Here is a 21,273-nt window from a genome sequence, read left to right on the forward strand (position 1 = left end):
GTCTACCTGTGATTTCTGTCTGTCAAATAAATAAACAAAATCTTTAAAAAAAATGTTAAGTGGCATATAACCTATTCTGTAAGTATCATTAAGTTCCAGCTAGCTTTCTATCCTCTTAGATACTACAATAAATACCTTACATGACAGGTTCACTCTAGGCAATATTTTAGAGACACGATTCAACTAATCTCCTGGTCAGAACCAGGTAAGTGAATTTTCCACTAACAGCTAAACACAAAGCCAAACAAAATTCCTAGCCACAGAGATAGAACAGGCTACTGAGCTCACTGGATTCTTAAATCCTACTCATGGGAGTTCAGAAATGCCTGTACAGTATTTGTAGCTAATTCATCTGTCTTGAACAGCTAATACTCGTTTCACCATGAAAAATTATCTTCAAAATTGTAGAATCTAGCTATCAATATCCAGGCATTCATTTTATTGTTCTCTCCACTTTTATATTTGTTTGAATATTACAAAAATTTGAAATTTTGAAATCATTTCTAACATCTGTTATGCTAGTTAACAAACCTCAGGCACTAGATGACTATAGAAATAAAAGGGCTTATCAGAGCCTATAAAGTGAAGGTTCTGATCATAGTATTTCGAGGGCTATATAACTACTCCAAAGCGTGTATTATCTAGGAGTACTTTGAATGTTAACTAGCCATGCTTAGAGATTAAAATAAAACAGATACATATACCACACTATTTCATATGAAATATTTTCAAGTGTCTTATAACATCCAGAAAGTACTTCTATTGTGGATTTTCTAAAATAAATTACCGGCATCTAGCTACTTGTTTTCAAATCTCTTGGCCCCCAGACACTATGAGCTTCTTTTGAAGGGGAACATAGAACTGTGTCCTATTGATTCTTTTTTTTTTTTAAGATTTTTTAAAAATTTATTTATTTGACAGATCACAAGGCAGAAAGAGAGAAGGAAGCAGGCTCCCCGCTGAGCAGAGAGCCAGATGCTGCAGGATCCTGGGATCATGACCTGAGCTGAAGGCAGAGGCTTTAACCCACGGAGCCACCCAGGCGCCCCCGTGTCCTACTGATTCTTGATTTCCTCTCTCCTGCTTGGAGTTCTAGACTAGTATCTGTGTTCAGAAAGTTCAGTTACACAAATAATTACAGAGTACTAGAGGCTACGTGTCAGGCATATTTTTAGTGCTGAGGATATAGCTCTGATCAACAATGACAAAGTGGTTCGCACTGAGCTTACATTCTGGTAGAATGCAAGTGAAGTGAATAGTAAGGTTGGACCAAACAATTTTGAAAGGTCCTTCCAACAAATACTCTCTGTGATACAAATTGTACTGCTGTGGTGACCAACTAGTCCCCATGCTTTGGGGGAGCTTCTCTCAATTGCACAACAAAAGGTAACCAACCAACCTGCGGAGCAAACACAGAGCTGGTGGGAGGAGGGGTGCCCGACACTTTTTAAAGACAAGCGGCTCATTCATCTGTAATTTCCTCATTTTCTTATCTGAATTAGTATAATGGTCTACTGTCCAATGACAGACTACAGAAATAGTTTGTGACAACTGTAGGACCATACAGCTTCCTTCACGGTGTTTCATTTATCTGCCTCCTACCAACAAGTGATAACAAATTTTTCCTATAAATGAAGATGATGATATAAGAAAACATTCAGCAAATTATAAGAGTTACACACATGTAACTCATTTCCTACATTTTCTAGTTATCTCCAGGCCAAAGGGTCTCAAACTGGGATCCTAGACCCCTAAGATATCCACAAAGGTGGTAATGGGAATCTTTAAGTTAATTTTCAACAAAAAGATTAACAATCTTACAGATCATACACTTATAGCCCATAAAGTTGTACCCACTAAATACCACCATCTCAATAAATGGGTCGAATACATTTTTGTTGATGTCTAGGGCTTATTCTTTAATCGATGGTATTGAAAAAATTTTCAATTCTTAGGGAGCTTATGAAAGGAATATAAGCTGATAAAGTAGTATAGTACCACTGCTTCAGAACCATTACTTCAAGCATAATGAACCTGTTAATCAAATTAGTGTCAGAACATTTTAATTTACTTTGGTATCTAGAGAAGTCAGTGCTTTACATCTTCTATCTGGTTCCTAGAGTCTCATTTGATACTAATGGCTACCACTTCTATAGGGTCTAACCGGTGATTATTGCTGATGCTGCCACCAAAAAAAAAAGCATTTGGGGTAAACTAGAACTATGTGCAGTTTCCATTTCAAAGCATCCTATATCATAACAAATGATCTCTTGCATACAAGGCTAAAGCCTTGATTTCTACTTGAGCAATCACATAAATAGCACCAAAGCAACTGACTTGCTCTTATGATTCTTCCCTAATTTTAAAGGTATCATATGGATGACACTACGCTCCCTTCACTTTAAATTCTCAAACACCTTTCAATTTAAATGTTATGTTTAGAATTAAGCACCTATAAATATTTATGCCTAGATAACATTTTACAAATTTTCTCCTTTATGTAATAAGGTATTTAAAATTACTCCGAATAGATTTTAAATTACATGCATTATGCAGAAATGCATATAAAAGTAACTGCAGGCATTCAAGTTTACATGTAAATTCAGCCAGCAGATACTGTAGAAGGTAGATGTTTAGTTGCCAAGCTAAAAGGCCGAATGAATTACAGGGAACTCACCTTTGAGAAGTAGAAAGAAAAGTCACTAAGTAATCAATTATGAAAAGGCAAAGACAGACTTCTTCATTGTCCAAAGTTCAAGAAAATTTGAATTCATTTGATTCATACCACTAACTTTCCAGCCTCCAACTATGACTTTTCCATGGTCAGTCACTGCTTACTCAAATGAACAAATGGTAGCAATGGAGGGGGTTACTTGTGCTAGATATTTCAGAATTCCAAATTTTGAAGAATAATGATAATCCTTATATATGGATTACTACGTGCCAGGCATTATTTCACAATAACCCTATAAGCTAAGTACTATGGTGTACATTTTACAGCTTAAGAACTAAGACACAGAGAGACAAACTAACCTGCCCAAATTCACACACAGAGCCAGTATCTGAACTCAGTTGGCTCTTACTCATTTTAATATAATGTCGCTCGGCGTAGTATAAATTATCCACACTGCATCTGTATTGTTACCTGTAGAATACATGCATTTTTTTTTTCAGTTTAAGATAAACAGAAATGTTGAGTCTCAGATATAAGAAGCAGCAAAGGAGATTTTATTTTTTTTTTTTTAAGATTTTATTTATTTATTTGACAGAGATCTCAGAAAAGGCAGAGAGGGAGGCAGAGAGAAAGGATGAAGCAGGCTTCCTGCTGAGCAGAGATTTCCCGATGCGATGCGGGGCTCGATCCCAAGACCCTGGGACCTAGACCTGAGCCGAAGGCAGAGGCCTTAACCCACTGAGCCACCCAGGTGCCCCGCAAAGGAGATTTTAAACTCTCACTTGTATCCAGAAAAATATAACAATGCTTGCAATTCCATTGAAAGCAAATTACTTGTGAATTTTCACACAAATCTGGCTAGAGATGAAGAAATTTTTTTAAATTATCTTGTGAAATCTTTTTGAAATATCATTTTTAAAAGTTATTTCTCATTCTTGAATGGTTTTTGGCTTTAAGGAAAATGTTAGTATATATGTGATATATTACGGTAATATTTTCTGTTATTCAATATAATCATAAAAATGTTGGCATGTTTCTAAATTTATTGATACGGAAAGTTTCACATGATATGCAGAATAAAAATATCAGTAAAAATGACTTGTACAGGGGCGCCTGGGTGGCTCAGTGGGTTAAAGCCTCTGCCTTCAGCTCAGGTCATGATCCCAGGGTCCTGGGATTGGGAGCCTGCTTCCTCCTCTCTCTCTCTTCCTGCCTCTCTGCCTACTTGTGATCTCTGTCTGTCAAATAAATAAATAAAATCTTTAAAAAAAAAAATGACTTGTACAGGTTGCCTGGGTCGCTCAGTTGGTTAAGCATCTGCCTTTGTCTCAGGTCATGATCCCAGGGTCCTGGGATCGAGTCCCACACAGTCTCCCTGCTCAGCAGAGAGTCTGCTTCTCCCTCTGCCCTTCCCCCTGCTCATTCTCTCTCTCTCTCTCTCTCTCACAAAAATAAATGAGTGAAACTACTTTAAGAAAATGGCTTGTATAATATGATTCCAAATCTATTTTGTGAAAAGTCTTAGGCTTTATGATAAACATTTAAATGTCATTATTAAAGGTGGCAAGATTACTGGTAATATTTCCTTTCTTCTTTAAATCTTTTCATTACCTGAACTTCTTCCCTTTTTGTAATTCTGTTTACTTTTATAAGCAGGAAAAAAATTTAATTTATTAAAATCTTCATTCATCCATATTTTTTATTTTGTAAGAGTTTTATAAACAAGAGTTGCAACTGCTCTACAAAATTCCCTAGTTTGGCTTTCATAGGTGGTATTGAAATGACTTTATAAAAACTATTATACTAATACAGTAATCTTATAACTACTGATCCTCTCCTCTCACAAAGATAAGGAAAGATAGCACATCACAGAAATCACTTGAATAGCCTGTTAGTATAATTACATTTGATCAGGCTTTGCATTTCCTGAATGTTATTTTCTTTGAAAAGCTATTAGGTGATAAAGTTGCTCCTGTTCTTGTCTGAATAGTTGCAAATAGCAAAAAAAAAAGAAAGAAAGAAAAGAAAAGAAAACAACCAGGTTTAACATTTTTAGATTTTTCAGCAACAGCTATTCTTCCCTCAGGCAGTCAAAATACAATTTATTGTTTTGAGTTTTTCCTTCTTAATACCACCTAGCTTACCTTCCCTTAAGGAACTATGTACTATGAGATGTACTATGAGATACTGTACCTATTTTCTGGTTCTAGAAGTACTATGAGATGTACTATGAGATACTGTACCTATTTTCTGGTTCTAGAAATAGGCACATCAGCACCTGCCAAAAGCAGGCACTTCCTCAAAGATTACACAATAATATTTCAGAGGAATAAGAATAACAAATATTGCAGCAAAAAGAATTCTAGAAATTTTAAAAACATATCTAGTTCTATTGTGAGCCAGCTCTACATCCCTACACAAGCCATTTATTTATTTATTTATTTATTTTAGATTTTTTTATTTATTTGACAGGGAGAGAGAGATCACAAGTAGGCAGAGAGGCAGGCAGGGGGCGGGGGGAGGAAGCAGGCTCCCTGCAGAGCAGAGAGACATGGAGCTTGATCCTAGAACCCTGGGATCCTGACCTGAGGCGAAGGCAGAGTCTTTAGCCCATTGAGCCACCCAGGTGGCCCACACAAGCCATTTATCTTAAAAGAAGCAGCTTTGAAACTAGATGATCGACCAATGGATTCAATCATCGTTCAGTGAATACCTCTGTGCAAGATCCTACAGTAAACTGCTCCCACTGCCTTCTCACCCATGATTTCACTGCCGGCAGTTTCAGTCAACCATGGTCTGGAAGCAAACGATCCTCCTTCTGACATACCATCAGGTCAACAGTAGCCTAACTCTACCTCACAGTCAGTGCCTACTCACTTCACTTCATCTCATCACACGGGTATTTCATCACCCACATTACCAGGAGAAGGGTAAATACAGTACATGAAGATATTCTGAGAGAGAGAGGGAGAGACCACATTCACAGAACTTTTATTACAATATACTGTTATAATAACTATTTTATTATTAGTTATCATTGTTAACCACTTTACTATGCCTAATTTATAAGTTAAGCTTTATCCTAAGTATGTATATGCAGGAAAAACCACAGTATATACAGCGTTTGGTACCATCCACAATTTCAGGCACCCACTGGGAGTCATGGACCGTATGCCCCATGGATCAGTGGGATGACTTTATCTTACACGCAGTGGAGAGTTAAAGAGACTAAACAGATCCACCTTGAAAAATTTTACAATCTAATAGGAAAGAAAAATTTAAATGAGCATTTTGCTGCTTCGACAGTATGCCAGAATATATTTTAAACTTTCTAGGTAAATACAAACTCCTTTTAAAATAAATGGAATTTTTAAAAAGGCGTGGGGGGGTGGGGCTGCTGAAGGCCAGCTCAACATTCAGCTCGTGATGCACTGAATAGCCAAATAAACTTAAATGTTCTAGAGAGAGGAAAAAGAGAGACAGAGAGCATGAGCAGGGGGAGGGACAGAGGGAGAACCAGGCTCCTCGATGAGCGCGAAGCCTGATCAGGACTCTGGGATTATGACCTGAGGGGAAGGTAGAAGCTTAACCTACTGAGCCACCCAGGTGCGCATGAAATGTGCTAGTTTTAATAGAGTGCATTATATTTTAAGTTCATGGCATAAAAATAATAAAAGAGACTTTAAAGATACATAATTTCAAAATCAATTAGCTTCTACAAGTTTACTTACCTTGAAAAAATTCTTTCACAAAAGTTAGGATCTGCCTTATAGAGACAGTATTCACTTTGGTAACCCATTGACCATATCTGATTACCCTGTGCTCTGGCTGAGGACTAAGAACTGCATACTTACTACTTGAATAATTCAGCCAGCAATGGGGAGAAAATACTCCTCAAAAATGAAACCAGTAGGGAGGGAGAAAAAAGAAAATGGATAGGTCAGTAAACCAATTCAGAGAAAGCCTAAACCACTCATGTGACCCACAGAATTACCGAGAGCAGTTCATCTTTCCCACTACAAAAACCAGGGAGATAAGCAGTCTAGAAGCAGAGGCTGTTTTTTTCCCCTACTTTCAACCTTTCAGAGTCCAATGATTCAAAGAAGACAAACAAGAGCATGTGGATTATAGGTTTCCTAACTCTAACAAAAAGCAACTATTTAAACATGTGGTCTAAAAACTATATGGACAGAAGAAATAATGGTGTAAAAATAAGCTTAATCCAATCAATAAATAGAACTTACAGAGAGGAATCAATTATTTCAAAAGACAAAAATCATTAACAGTCTTACATAGAATAGAAACATGAAGATATCAATATTGAAATAATTTGCTAAAATTTATTTTTTGATTTCAACATTATAGACAAGAATATAACAAGAATATATATATATATACACACACACACTATAAACACACACACACAAAACACACACCTATATATACACATGTACATACACATACGTATTCAAGAATGAATACAACAAAACTATTAAAAAAAAAAAAACTATTTCCTTAAGCAATGTAACAAGACAGAGGACTGAGCACATGTTAATTTTCTCTTTCCACTTAAAAACCCCATAAAATGTCAAGGAAAAAAGGAAGCCAGGAACTTTTTTCAATCAATATAATACATCTATAAAAGCATAGGGGGTGGGGGGGGGAGGAAGCATGCCATTAGTAGTCAAGTTTACAAATGCTCAAAAGATAGAACTGATTTTCACGTTCAAAGACTGTGAACAAGTGATGTGCAGAAAACGTATAAATGACCAGCAAATATACGATGCTCCTCCTAGCTAGTAATCAGGGAAATGTAAATTAAAACAATGAGATATCATTTTTATCTAGCAGATTAACAAAATACTAAAAATAATGATAAAAGTGGGGTGCTTGGGTGGCTCAGTGGGTTAAAGCCTCTGCCTTTGGCTCAGGTCATGATCATAGGGTCCTGGGATCGAGTCCCACATGGGGCTGGGGGTGTCACTGCTCAGCAGGGAGCCTGCTTCCTTTTCTCTCTCTCTCTCTCTCTCCGTCTGCCTCTCTGCCTACTTGTGAGCTCCATCTGTCAAATAAATAAATAAAATCTTTCTTAAAAAATGATAAAAGTTTGGCAAAGATTTAAAGAAAGGGGAATCTCTTTTACTGATGGTGAGAGCATTAGTTGAAAAAACGTCTTTCTAAAAGGCAATTTTTTAGGGGCGCCTGGGTGGCTCAGTGGGTTAATCCTCTGCCTTTGGCTCAGGTCATGATCCCAGGGTCCTGGGATAGAGGCCTGCATCGGGCTCTCTGCTCAGCAGGGAGCCTGCTTCCACCTCTCTCTCTCTGCTTGCCTCTCTGCCTGCTTGTGATCTTACTCTCTCTGTCAAATAAATAAAATCCTTAAATAAATAAATAAATAAATAAATGGCGATTTGTTGGAGCCCTTGGGTGGCTCAATTGGTTGAGCAGCTTCCCAGGGTCCTGGGATCAAGAGCTGAATGTCAGACTCCCAGCTCAGTGGGGAGTCTGCTTCTCCCTCTCCCTCTGTCCCTCCTCCCCCGACTTGTGATGGCTCTCTCTCTAATAAATAAAATCTTTTTTTTTTTAATTTTTTAACTTTTTTATAAACATATAATGTATTATTAGCCCCAGGGGTACAGGTCTGTGAATCACCAGGTTTACACACTTCACAGCACTCATCATAGCACATACCCTCCCCAATGTCCATAACCCTACCACCCTCTCCCAATGCCCCTCCCCCCAGCAACCCTCAGTTTGTTTTGTGAGATTAAGAGTCTCTTATGGTTTGTCTCCCTCCCGATCCCATCTTGCTTCATTTATTCTTTTCCGACCCCCCAAACTCCCCACGTCGCATCTCCACTTCCTCATATCAGGGAGGTCTATGATAGTTGTCTTTCTCCAATTGACTTATTTCGCTAATCATAATACCCTCTAGTTACATCCATGTTGTCGCAAATAGCAAGATTTCATTTCTTTTGATGGCTGCATAGTATTCCATTGTGTATATATACCACATCTTCTTTATCCATTCATTTGTTGATGGACATCCAGGTTCTTTCCATAGTTTGGCTATTGTGGACATTGCTGCTATGAACATTCAGGTGCATATGCCCCTTCGGATCACTACGTTTGTATCTTTAGGGTAAATACCCAGTAGTGCAATTGCTGGGTCATAGGGTAGCTCTATTTTCAACTTTTTGAGGAACCTCCATGCTGTTTTCCAGAGTGGTTGCACCAGCTTGCATTCCCACCAACAGTGTAGGAGGGTTCCCCTTTCTCCGCATCCTCGCCAGCATCTGTCATTTCCTGACTTGTTAATTTTAGCCATTCTGACTGGTGTGAGGTGGTACCTCATTGTGGTTTTGATTTGTATCTAATAAATAAAATCTTAATTAAAAAAATAAAAGGCAATTTGTTAATATCCACCAAAATACAAATTGCACATCCCATTTGCCCTGGAACTTTCACTTCTAGGAATCTAAACTAAAGGAAGTACTAGCTTGCATATGCTCCTGTGTATTCAGCATAACATCTCTTTAAAACTGGGAGAAATTGGGGGTGCCTGGGTGGCTCAGTGGGTTAAAGCCTCTGCCTTGGGCTCAGGTCATGATCCCAGAGTCCTGGGATCAAGCCCCACATTGGGCTCTCTGCTCAGCAGGGAGCCTGCTTGCTCCTCTCTCTCTGCCTGCCTCTCTGCCTACTTGTGATCTCTGTCAAATAAATAAATAAAATCTTTAAAAAAAAAAAAAAAAGAGACAAATTGAAAAGAATTTAAATGACTAACGAATGGAATAGTTAAGTGAATTGTACCTCATCCATACTATGAAATACCGTTCAGGATGAAAAAAGTGTCTATATGAAAGCATTCCTCCCACAAAAAAAACATATACTGGGGTGCCTCAGTGCGTTAAAGCCTCAGTGGGTTAAAGCCTCTGCCTTCAGCTCAGGTCATGATCTCAGGGTCCTGGGATCGGATCGAGCCCTGCATTGGGCTCTCTGCTCAGCATGGAACTGCTTCTTGCTCCTCTCTCTCTGCCTGCCTTTCTGCCTACTTGTGATCTCTCTCTCTCTGTCAAATAAATAAATAAAATCTTTAAAAAAATAGTAATAAAAGCTTAAAGATTTGAGAATCCCTATGTTCCCCTTATGCTACGGAGCTAATCATTAAGTTTGTTAAATCCCGGGACTTAAGGAGTCTTGCCTTCTCAAGTACTATTCTAACATAGCACTTTGTGAAAGGATATTTCTACCATCTCACCAGCATTTTTAGCTGTAATGATTTTTCTCATGTCTCTACTTTTGTGGAAAAAGAAATTTTGACCTGTATCCCTGGAGTTAATAATACATTATATGTTAATGAAAAATAAAAATTTTTTTTAAAAAGAGAAGCAGAGAGCCTGCTTCCCTTCCTCTCTCTGCCTGCCTCTCTGCCTACTTGTGATCTCTGTCAAATAAATAAATAAATATTTTTTAAAAAACACATTATAGTGGAAAAAAGAGCAAGTTACAGAAAAGATCATACTATTCCTCAAAAAACCTAGCTTCTCTGAAATATTTACCATCAGACTATAACACCCACAACCGCTCTTTGTGGTAGACACCCACCAATCTTTGTCAATCCCCTTATTCACAGAAAAACTTAGCACCTACATTTCTCTCCAACTACTCTAATGATCATTCCTAAAGAATTCAGCCTTAGTATACTCTCAGTTCCTTTACTTCCTCCTAAATAAGTCTTTTCTTCCATCCTACTTCAGTGTCTACTCTCTGATCATACTCTGAACATTCTCCTGTCTAGTAACTAAACTACCTCCCAGTCTCAGTTTTGAGACTCTCACATTTAGACCACAACTTCCTAGCTTTCCAGCTTGACTGGTATGCTAGTGACCCTATTTTTACAATTCTCTATTGCCATCAAAACCTCGATCCATTGACCCTACTGCGCAACCACTGTCCATCACGTAGTCATCTCAATTCCCTCCTTAAATAACCTCCTCAAAAACCATGGTTCAAAACGAAACAACCTCCTTGTATACACTTTCCTATCCATTGCATCTCTCCTTCCATCATCTTCTAAGCAAAACCCTAACTCTGCTTAAACCCAACATACTGCTGAATCCAAAAGTGCCCTAATTGGTCTTATTTCCATTCTTGTCCCATGAGTCATAGACTGCTAGCCACCTAACCCATTATCTGTTCTTTACTTCCTTTCCAAGAAAACCCAGATTTTATGTGGAAAGTTAATGTACCCAGCTAAAACACTGCCTCCCAGATTCCCTGGCAGCTAGCGACAGTCTATGACACTGGACTATGAAGTCACTTGGTTGGGTTCTGGAGAAAACTCTTTTTAAAAAAAAGGAAACCAGGAAAAAAAATAAAAAAATAAAAAAAGAACTCAAGGACATCAGGTGCCTCAGTTGGTTAGGCATCTACCTTTGGCTCAGATCATGATCCCAGGGTCCTGGGACTGAGTCCCACATTAGGCTCCTTGCCCATTTGGGAGCCTGCTTCTCCCCCTGCCTCTGCCTGCTGCTTCCCCTGCTTGTGCTCTCTCTCTTTCTGACAAATAAATAAGATCCTAAAAAATAAAGATTTTAAAATTATTTTTTAATTAAAAAAAATTTCAGCTGACATGTGCCTTTCTTCCCCTACCTTCTGTCTAGATGTGATTCTAGAGAAGGATCAGCCATCCCACAGTACAAGGAAACAGGCACACTTGAAGATGTCTAAACAGAAAAACAAAAGGAACCTGACTTCCTGATGTCATGAAGCTGCTGTATCAGCTCTGGGCTGCCTACATCTGGTTTTTGTTAATTGAGAAAAATAAAACTCCTAATTTGCTTGGGTTGTTATTTTTGGGTCTCTACTATTCACAGTAAATACATTTCCTAACTCCTAGGTGCATTACTGTTTATTCCCTACAGCACAACCAGAGACCTTTAAAAGTATGAGTTGGATCATATTACTGGTTTCACATCACACTTAAAATAAATTTAGGTTCCTTAAAAGGTCAACTAGGCCTTCTTTGATGTGGCCCTTCTATTTCTCCCAACTCATCTCCTACCAAATCCCCATACCACCCTGCCCACCACTTGCACACCCACACTGTTCCTTGAACAAGCCAAACTTGTTTCTGTCTCAGGATCTTTGCATTTGCTGCTCCTTTGCCTAAAATCCTCTCTCCTCATACTTTTACTTGGTTTGCTACCTCATTTCTTCGAGGCAGCAACTCAAACGTTGCCTTCTCTGAGAGACCTTCCTGATTACTCTATTTAAAACAGTCTTTTTGTGTCTCCTCACGTTTCCTCTCCATTCTCCCATAACTCTTCTGATCCTATCTGATCCTACCTTATTAATATATAGTAATTATTTGTTTGCTTATTTACTGTCTTTTGCACTAGAATGGAATCTCCCTGGGCAAGGGCCTTGGGTGTCTTCTTCAGCACTATTTCCTCAGTGCCTGGCACAGAGGACACAAAAAATATCTAATGTATAAGTCAATATACATCATGATTTCATTAGTACTGAAAAAGACTAAAGCGTGTGTGTGTGTTTAAGTATATAAAGGACCCAAGATAATACACTAACTGCTGATACTCGTTAACCATGGTGAAGAGAATGAGAAATGAGGAACTTTCACATTTTGCTCTACATATTCCTCTATTTTTAAAAAATTTTTTAGAAGATTTTATTTATTTATTTGACAGAGAGAGAGAGATCACAAGTAGGCAGAGAAGCAGGCAGAGATAGAGGGGGAAGCAGGCTCCCCACTGAGCAGAGAGCCCAATGCGGGGCTTGATCCCAGGACCCTGAGATCAAGACCTGAGCAGAAGGCAGAGGCTTAACCCACTGAGCCACCCAGGCGCCCCTCTTGTTTTTCTTATTACGAAAACAAAATTACCTATGATATATGGCAAGAAGAAAGCTTTAAACATATTCAGAAATATAAATCCACTCATAGAATCATACAACTTAGAAACTCAGTAACCGGGGCGCCTGGGTGGCTCAGTGGGTTAAGCCGCTGCCTTCGGCTCAGGTCATGATCCCAGGGTCCTGGGATCGGGTCCCACATCGGGCTCTCTGCTCAGCAGGGGGCCTGCTTCCTTTCCTCTCTCTCTGCCTGCCTCTCTGCCTGCTTGTGATCTCTCTCTGTCAAATAAATAAATAAAATCTTTAAAAAAAAAAAAAAAAAGAAAAAGAAACTCAGTAACCTTAGTAAGTGTAACAGTACCTACAGGTAGGAGGATCTATGATTACTAAGGAAATATCTTTTAAAAGAGCTAGAATTAGGGGGCGCCTGGGTGGCTCAGTGGATTAAAGCCTCTGCCTTCAGCTCAGGTCATGGTTCCAGGGTCCTGGGATCGAGCCCCACATCGGGCTCTCTGCTCAGTGGGGAGCCTGCTTCCTCCTCTCTCTCTGCCTGCTTCTCTGCCTACTTGTGATCTCTGTCGTCAAATAAATAAATAAAATCTTAAAAAAAAAATAACTAGAATTAGAAGAATAAAAATTTCTTATTAACTTTTTGTAGCCCTTATAAAAGTTTTTACTCTCACTTAAACAAAATAAAATATACCAAACAAAAAGTATGTCAGTAGCATGTTATACATCAAAATAGTAATGATAAGTTGCATAAAACTAATTTCCACTCACCATCCCTTGCTTGTAGCAACTTTTTTTTAAAGATTTTATTCATTTATTTGACAGAGAGAGAGAGAGAAACACCATGAGTAGAGGGGAGGAGGCAGAGGAAGAGGGAGACCTGAGCAGAGCACTACTGTATGGCTCCAATCCCAGGACCCTGGGATCATGACCTGAGCCAAAGGCACCCAAGGATCCCACTTATAGAAACATTTAAGGATTTTCCTTCCCTAGATATTCATCCAATAATCTAGATATTTACTTTGTTTTGTTTTAGAAAATATGTACTCTACGAGAAACCTTTTCTCTATCAAGTTCTCCATCTGAATGTCTAGTGCTTTTTAATTCTTCTTTACAACTTTATTGAGACACATTTTACATGTTATATATATAATCTATCCACCTCAAATGTACAGTTCAATGACTTTTAGGAAATTTACCAAGTTGTGGAACACACCAGAAATCAGTTTTAAAAATCTTCACCACTGCAATTAAATCACTCATGCCCTTTTATTGTTAATCCCCATTCCCACCAATTCAACGAGCCACTGGTCTCCTGTCTCCATGACATCTGTCTATTCTGTACAGTTCCTACAAATGGAATCATAGAATATGTGGTCCCTTGTATCCAGTTCTTTTCACTTAGCATCTTTTTGAGGTTCATCCAAGAGGCAGCATGTACTAATAGTTCATTCTATTTTACTGCTGAATATTATTTCACTGTATAGATATGACACATTAGGGTCTTTCGATTCTCTGACTTGAATTTCCATTTTCCAGGTTGTACCATGGGTGCCAGCAACTTGGGAATTGTGGGCAAGGAGCTATATATGTCATTTATTTAACCCAAATGACACAGGTGAATGTTTTTCAAACCCAATCCAGTTTATATAGGATAAGATTGTCCTAGCTTCACTTAACATCATTTCTGCCATTTAAAATGCTTTTAAAACCATTTTTCTGTCCTCCCTTTTGAAATGAGTAAAAGTACAATTCCCCAAGGTTTCTTTCTCTCTCCCAAAGCTTATAAAAACCTCTACTCTTACTATGCAATCTGTTTTAATCATTTTTCTACCTTCAATTCCTTGTTTTCTCTTTATCTTCAAGCTGATAGCTTTCCATATTCTCCAAGTTTGTAAAAAGGTATATCAGAATTAAGTATCTGCAGATTCTGGAATTTTATTTAAGAGAAATCTGTGGTTTTTTTGAAGTGGTCCCTATAAAGAATTTCTTCCTATGTAGAAAAAAGCTTTGTAAGTGATTTAAAAACCAAAAACCCTCACAATACCATTATGAAAGAAGCATGAGGACCCAAGTTAACATATGACACTCTGATCTAAAAGACAAAGTCAAAGAATGTATAGTAATTAAACAAAGTTCTCTATTTTCTCTTTAATATGGCCTTTTTAAACATTTTTTTCATTCACTGTAAAATGCCACAATAATGTTACTATCTCACCTGTTTTATGATGATGTCTGATTCAGATTAAATGGATTATTTACCTTTATAAAATATTAAATATCCATATGTAGAATCATTTACAAAGGTAGATAACAGGGAAAGTGCTAGGGAATGATGACACAAATCTTATAACATACCTATCACCAGCCTTTTTGACACCTTAATTCTCTAAGTGATTTTGCAGACAATTAGCTTGAAAACCTTGCAAATAAGATGATGGGGACATAGCTAAAAGCTTTCCTAGAGGTAAACATTCTCTACCTAGGAAATTATTTTACTACCCCCCTTACTATCCTAAGTTATAGTTCTTCTGCAGTATATAACAGAGTAAAGGCAACAAAAGATAACACCAGTTTCATGTAATTAGAGGAACCTTGCAAGATAAGGAAAAATAATACAATCTATTATTTTTAGAGCTTAAACGTTGGCTTTTTACCAAGATTTAAATGCCAAGAATAAAGGCACTTGGGTTGCTCACTGGGTTAAAAATTTGACTCTTGGTTTGGGCTCAGGTCAGGTCATGATCTCACAGACTGTGGGACTGGAGCCCCACATAAAGCCCCATCCCCCCAACCCTGTGGCAGGCTCCAGGCTCAGCAGGGAGTCTGCTTGAGTTCTCTCCCTCTGCCCCTCCCTACACTGTAGCCTGTGCTTGCGCGCTCGCTCTCTCTCTCTCTCTTTCTCTCTCTCTAATAAATTGAAATAAGTAAGTAACTAACTAAATGCCAAGACTACTCCTGTTGGTGGTCAGTTACTGTGTTAGGTGTAAGACAGGCCAGGTGAGCTACAGTTTCATCTGTGAAAGGACAGCCAAAAAGGGGTTCTTAGTTAAGGTATACTCTACGTCTATTATAGCTACAGTATAAGGTGATATGGAGAAAGACAGGCTCTACATTGTAAACTTGAAAAAACTCTAAGTATTCTTTAATGTCATCATTTTTTTTTTTTTTTTTTTAAAGATTTTATTTATTTATTTGACAGAGAGAGATCACAAGTAGGCAGAGAGGCAGAGAGAGAGAGGAGGAGGAAGCAGGCTTCCTGCTAAGCAGAGAGCCCGATGCGGGACTCGATCCCAGGACCCTGAGATCATGACCTGAGCCGAAGGCAGCGGCTTAACCCACTGAGCCACCCAGGCGCCCCTAATGTCATCATTTTAATTTACTTTAAGAAAACAAGTGGTGTGATCATGCATACACTGTACCTTTCTCAGGCTTTCATATTCCTCACGAAGTTCCCCAGGCTTGCTTAATTTGATTGGTGCTCTGAATATAAACTCTGGAGGAAAGAGAAAAGAAAACACTTTTTAACAGGAGTTTCTAAGAAAGAACCCAAAACCCCACCCACTGCTGTCCCACCTTATGAACCACATAAAAAAAATTACGGTCATCTTAGTTTAAATATTCATTCACTCATTAACGAATATTTATTAAAGGGTATAAACAAGGCACAATTCTAAGTACTGGGAAGAAGCATTGAACAAATAAAGCCCTTGTTCTCAGGGAGTTTACAATCTTACAAACAATAAGTAAACAAGTGTGTGCATATAATAGAACTGGTAGGACAAAGTATTATGGAGAAAAATAAATGTAGGATGAAAGAAAAAGATTATTTTATAAAGAATGGAGCCTCACTGATAAAGTCACATGTTAAAGGACCTTAAGGAAAAAACATATTTAATGTTACCAAGTAACATTTTAAATGAGTTAAAGTTTTATTCATAACACTGTATTTTTCTATCTCTTTTTCAATATCGCCAGCAGAGTATTTTCCTGCATATAACCTGTAGATATTTTTGGTATATAACCTGATTTTTTTTTTTAAGATTTTTATTTATTTAACACACACAGAGAGAGGTCACAAGTAGGCAGAGAAGCAGGCAGAGAGGGGGAAGCAGGCTCCCTGCTGAGCAGAGAGCCTGAGCGGGATGTGGGGCTCCATCTCAGGACCCAGAGACCATGACCCAAGCTGAAGGCAGAGGCTTAACCCTCTGAGCCATCCAGGCACCCAAACCTGATTTTTTTTTTTAATCCTTAAAGCCTTTGTGGTTTTTATTGGCCTAGAGAATAAAGTCAAAACTCTTCAACCTGTCATTCAATGCTCTCCAAAGATGGATCACAACTTCATCACAATTTCTTCTTTCTCCAGCATTAGATCTCTTAAACCTTGACTATCAAATTACAATAGATACATGCCATATATTTTTAAACCTTCTGCTCTGTTTTCTTAGCTGACATTGTTTTTTCACCTTATCTCTACATATTTTTAAATCCAAGATATTCAGGACTGCAGGAGGCACACAACACAGGTTAGTAATATAAATAGACGATTAAAACCCAAATTAAGAACAGGAATAAGAGAGAAGTTCTAAATGCTATCAAAAAGGAGGGGGGAAGTACACACTTCTGCCTCCTTAAATGTACATGACACTTCTATAAAACTCTATGTACCTGCAGTGATCAAAATATAGTATTAATTTTAGGACTTATTAAGAACTCTATACCCCATTGAAGATGATAAATATTTGTTGTAGAAAAGCAGGCTCCTTAGAAAGTTGACTTTTGTCCCTTTTCAGTTGTCTCAACTATTTTGAAAGACTCTTATTTAATACACCTGAGAAATGTGGAAGAGACTTAGAAACACTGGATCTAATGCAAAGGCAGGGAACAGCAACTTAAAGGCCTACAAGTACAAGGGAATTGTCAGACTGTTGGTGTGGGAGGCAAACATTCCACCACTTTCACTCACTTATTAAAAAAAAGTCCTGACGACTATTTTAATCACATCCCTTAAGCACATTTCCAATTATAGGCAAATAGTATTTAAAATCTGATACTTTAATAGAGAAGGAGAAGGAGAGAGGGAAAAGAATCCTTAAGGCAAAAAAGTACTTTCAATCCATTTATGGAGAAACTATCAGATGTAAAATACTTCATATATATTTCCTTAGTAAATCTTCACAGAAACTTTATAAGGTAGGTCTCAAACCCATTTTACAATAAGGAAAAGGAGAGGATAATGACTTGCCTAAGGCCAAAAAACCAGTACATGGCAAAACCAAAAGCATTAATAGGAATAAAGAGGGAAATTACATAATGATTAGAAAGGCAACCCAAAAAGGAGATATAATAATCATGAACTTGTATGAACATATACCACAGCAAAAACTAATTAAGATTATAAGGAGGTATTACGAAATCCAAAATAATGCAAGAAATTTTAATACACCCCAATTAAAAACAGATCAGGCAGACCAAAAGGTAGTAAAAATGTAGAAAAACTGAACAAAATTAACAAATTTGATCCTAATGTATTTATATATTTATATATGTATGTATAGAGTGTGTGTGTGTGTATAATAAACAGAATATATATTCCTTAAAGTAAACAAGGAACAATTAAAAACACATCAGGTCACAAAGAACCTTTAAAGAATTCATATTATACAGACTTTGCTCTTGGATCCTAGCTACTATTTTCCAAGCCAAGTTTTCTGGCTACCTGGCTGATAATTCTGGATTACCCAATATTCTTTCTCAATAAATTCTTCTTCTGCTTAAATTTGCGAGTAGATTTCTGCTGATTAAAATGAATAACCTGGCTGATTCCATCTTTTATACAGAACTATGAAATGACCATAAACCAACCTCTAAGAAAAAAAAGACAGACAACAAAGTAATACTAAGAATAAAGGGGACCAAAATACAGATATCAAGGGGAGTTCAAATCTCCAAAGACTACTCAAACAATGCTCTCATGAATAATCTTACAGGTATAATATTTTACAAGTATATTCACAGATTAAATTGCTGGAATCAGAATTACTGTGTCAAAGAATATGTGCATACATGCTTTTGTAATTCTGATAGACAATACCAAGCCGCCCTTCCTTCCTATAGCCTATGCAGACTTAGGTCCCACCAGCAATGCAAGAGAGTGTCATCTCCTTGTATCCTGTTGTATCACACAATGAGTGTGATTTTTTTTTTTTAAGCTTTGTCAATCTAACAGGTGAAACTCTGTATCTTATATACATACTTTGAGTAAAACTGAGTACTTTTCATGTTTGAGTAATTTGCGTTTACTTTGATATGAAACGTCTATGCATTTCCTTTACTCTTTACATTAACTTTTTCTTCTTGATTTGTTAAAGCTCTCTATAAGGCAAATTAGCCTTATGTCATATGACTAGCAATACTTTTCCTAGTTTATCATTTGTCTTGACTTTGCTTGTGGTGGTTATTTTTATGTAGTTACATTAATCAAACTTCTTTTTCACAGCTTTAGTATTTTATATATTTGGAAAGACCTTCCCCAGGCCAACATATCATAGTTTATTCTGGTACAAAGTATAAGGTACTTCTCCTACCTACTTCAAAAAATTCTATACCTGGAGCACCCACGTGGCTCAGTTGTTAGGCGTGTGCCTTCAGCTCAGGTCACGATCCCAGGGTCCTGGGATTGAGCCCCATATCAGGCTCCCTGCTCGGTGAGAAGCCTGCTTCTCCCTCTCCCACTGCCCCTGCTAGTCTTCCCTCTTTCGCTGTCTCTGTCAAGTAAATAAAATATTTTTTTAAAAATTCTGTATCTTTATTTTTATTTGGGGAGCAACATAAGGAGCATAATCTTATAAATTTACTATCCAACACAAGGGACCAAAATCTTTTAGTGATGGCCTGATGGAAATTATGAAAAAAATTTTCTAAAAGATTTATGTATTTATTTGAGAGAGAAAGGGGGAGGTCAGGGCAGAGGGAAAGAATCTTCAAGCAGACTCCCCATTGAGTGTGGAGCGTGACATGGGGGCTTGATTGTACAACCCATGAGATAATGACCTGAACCAAAACCAAGAGTCAGCTTCTTAACTGATTGAGTTTCCCAAGCACCCCATGAAAATTTTTACTTACTGTTGGGTAACTGGCTTTCTCCATAATGGTTCTTGCTAACATTTAGAACAAAAATGTCCAAATAACTTAACATCTTCATTATATCATGTAAAACAATGCAAAAAGCCTGATCCTCAACTTAGAAGTTTCCAGAGCCTTGGATAAGTCAGTCTTAACTTCCTCTCCTATAAAACTAGAATAATACCCGTCATGACAGGCCATTATGGCCAATAAATGAGTGTATTGAGAGTGAATATACTATAAACTATTTTAGTCAATAGAGTGGCATACAACAGAATCTAAGAACTACAAAACTGTCTCTGGTGTTGGAGAGAGAAAGAAACTGTGGTTTGGTCTGATTTACTTGCAAGTATAATTTCCAAGAAACAGAGATAAATGATCCAATTGCTTTGACACATGTATTACATGAAAAGTTAAAGTCACTTTAGGATACCTATTAAGAAATCTCAAAGTTCATATATAAGGCCAAGTAGAACTCAGTATAGTGACTGAAATCTTACTATGCCTTGACTTATTTGAGAGTAAAAGGTAACAGCAGGGTAGAGGTAAAGGAGCAATTTACATTCAACAAGATCAGTACTGATACAGATTAGTTTAATCGTGGATTAAGATTAATAAAGTTTAATTCATTAAGAATATAAAATGTTAAATAGTCAAGATCATTTTTTACCTCAACAGAGCTGTGCTACATTAAATGACAATGTATCCAAAAATTCAAAAATTACACATAGCTAAATACAAAACATGAACTGGTCTAACATGGCATTAACTTAAATATTTAATCCTATTCCTATTTTACAAATGTCCTTCAGAAATGTCAACAAGGCAAAAAAAAAAAAAAATCCCATCTTTTTCCTATGGATTTACAAAAAGAACATATTAGATTCTGATACCTGCTCTGTCAATTAAGTGCCAAGGCTTCTCTTTGCCTTGGTCTCCTCATCGATCAAATGAAGTTCAAAATACTGGCCAACCTACCTCCTAGGAATGCAGAAGATCACAATTAATAGAAATTGTAGTAATCAATGAAGAATCCCTATAATAAGAACATTTAATAAAAGCACACTACATGCTAAGTGTGGCACACACACAAACACACACACACACACCATACACTAAAATTAAAATATCTTTAGATCTCAGTTTCTACCCAAGACACAAAGCCAACACACTGGATAACTTCTGAAATTAATGATTCAGTAATAATATTTTTATTTTAATTTACCATTCAATAGCTTTCTCTAAATTCTTAAATACTCTATAATAAAGTCTAAAATGATGGGTAAAAATGTTATTAGGATTTTAAACTTACATAGAGTAGCTATAATATCAAAATAATTTCTTTGAAGCTTTATGAAACATGGTGTTTCATTCCACTTGGATGACTGACAAATGGAACAGAAAAAGGCTAGAAAAATGAAAATTCCCCATTTATTTATTTATTTATTTATTTATTTAAAGCATGAGCTGGGGTGGGGGATACAGAAGGAGAGGGAGAGAGAAAATCTTAAGCAGGCTCCATGTCCAGCACAGAGCCTGAGGCAGGGATCAATCTCACAACCCTGTGGTCATGACCTGAGCCAAAATCAAGAGGC

At 37.3% G+C, this 21,273-nt stretch overlaps 1 protein-coding gene across 2 annotated transcripts in view; it reads right to left on the minus strand.

The window, feature by feature from the left end:
- Positions 1–21,273, minus strand: part of RNF169 (ring finger protein 169) — an 85,676-nt gene that overhangs the window by 37,377 nt on the left and 27,026 nt on the right. For both annotated transcript variants that reach the window (XM_082749679.1, XM_082749678.1), the window contains exon 2: positions 15,976–16,049. In XM_082749679.1, coding sequence (XP_082605805.1) covers positions 15,976–16,049 — 74 coding nt within the window. The remainder of the gene's footprint in view (positions 1–15,975; positions 16,050–21,273) is intronic.

This window comes from Mustela nivalis (genome assembly GCF_964662115.1).
Source record: "Mustela nivalis genome assembly, chromosome: 9".
In the NCBI taxonomy this organism is placed as follows: Eukaryota; Metazoa; Chordata; class Mammalia; order Carnivora; family Mustelidae; genus Mustela; species Mustela nivalis.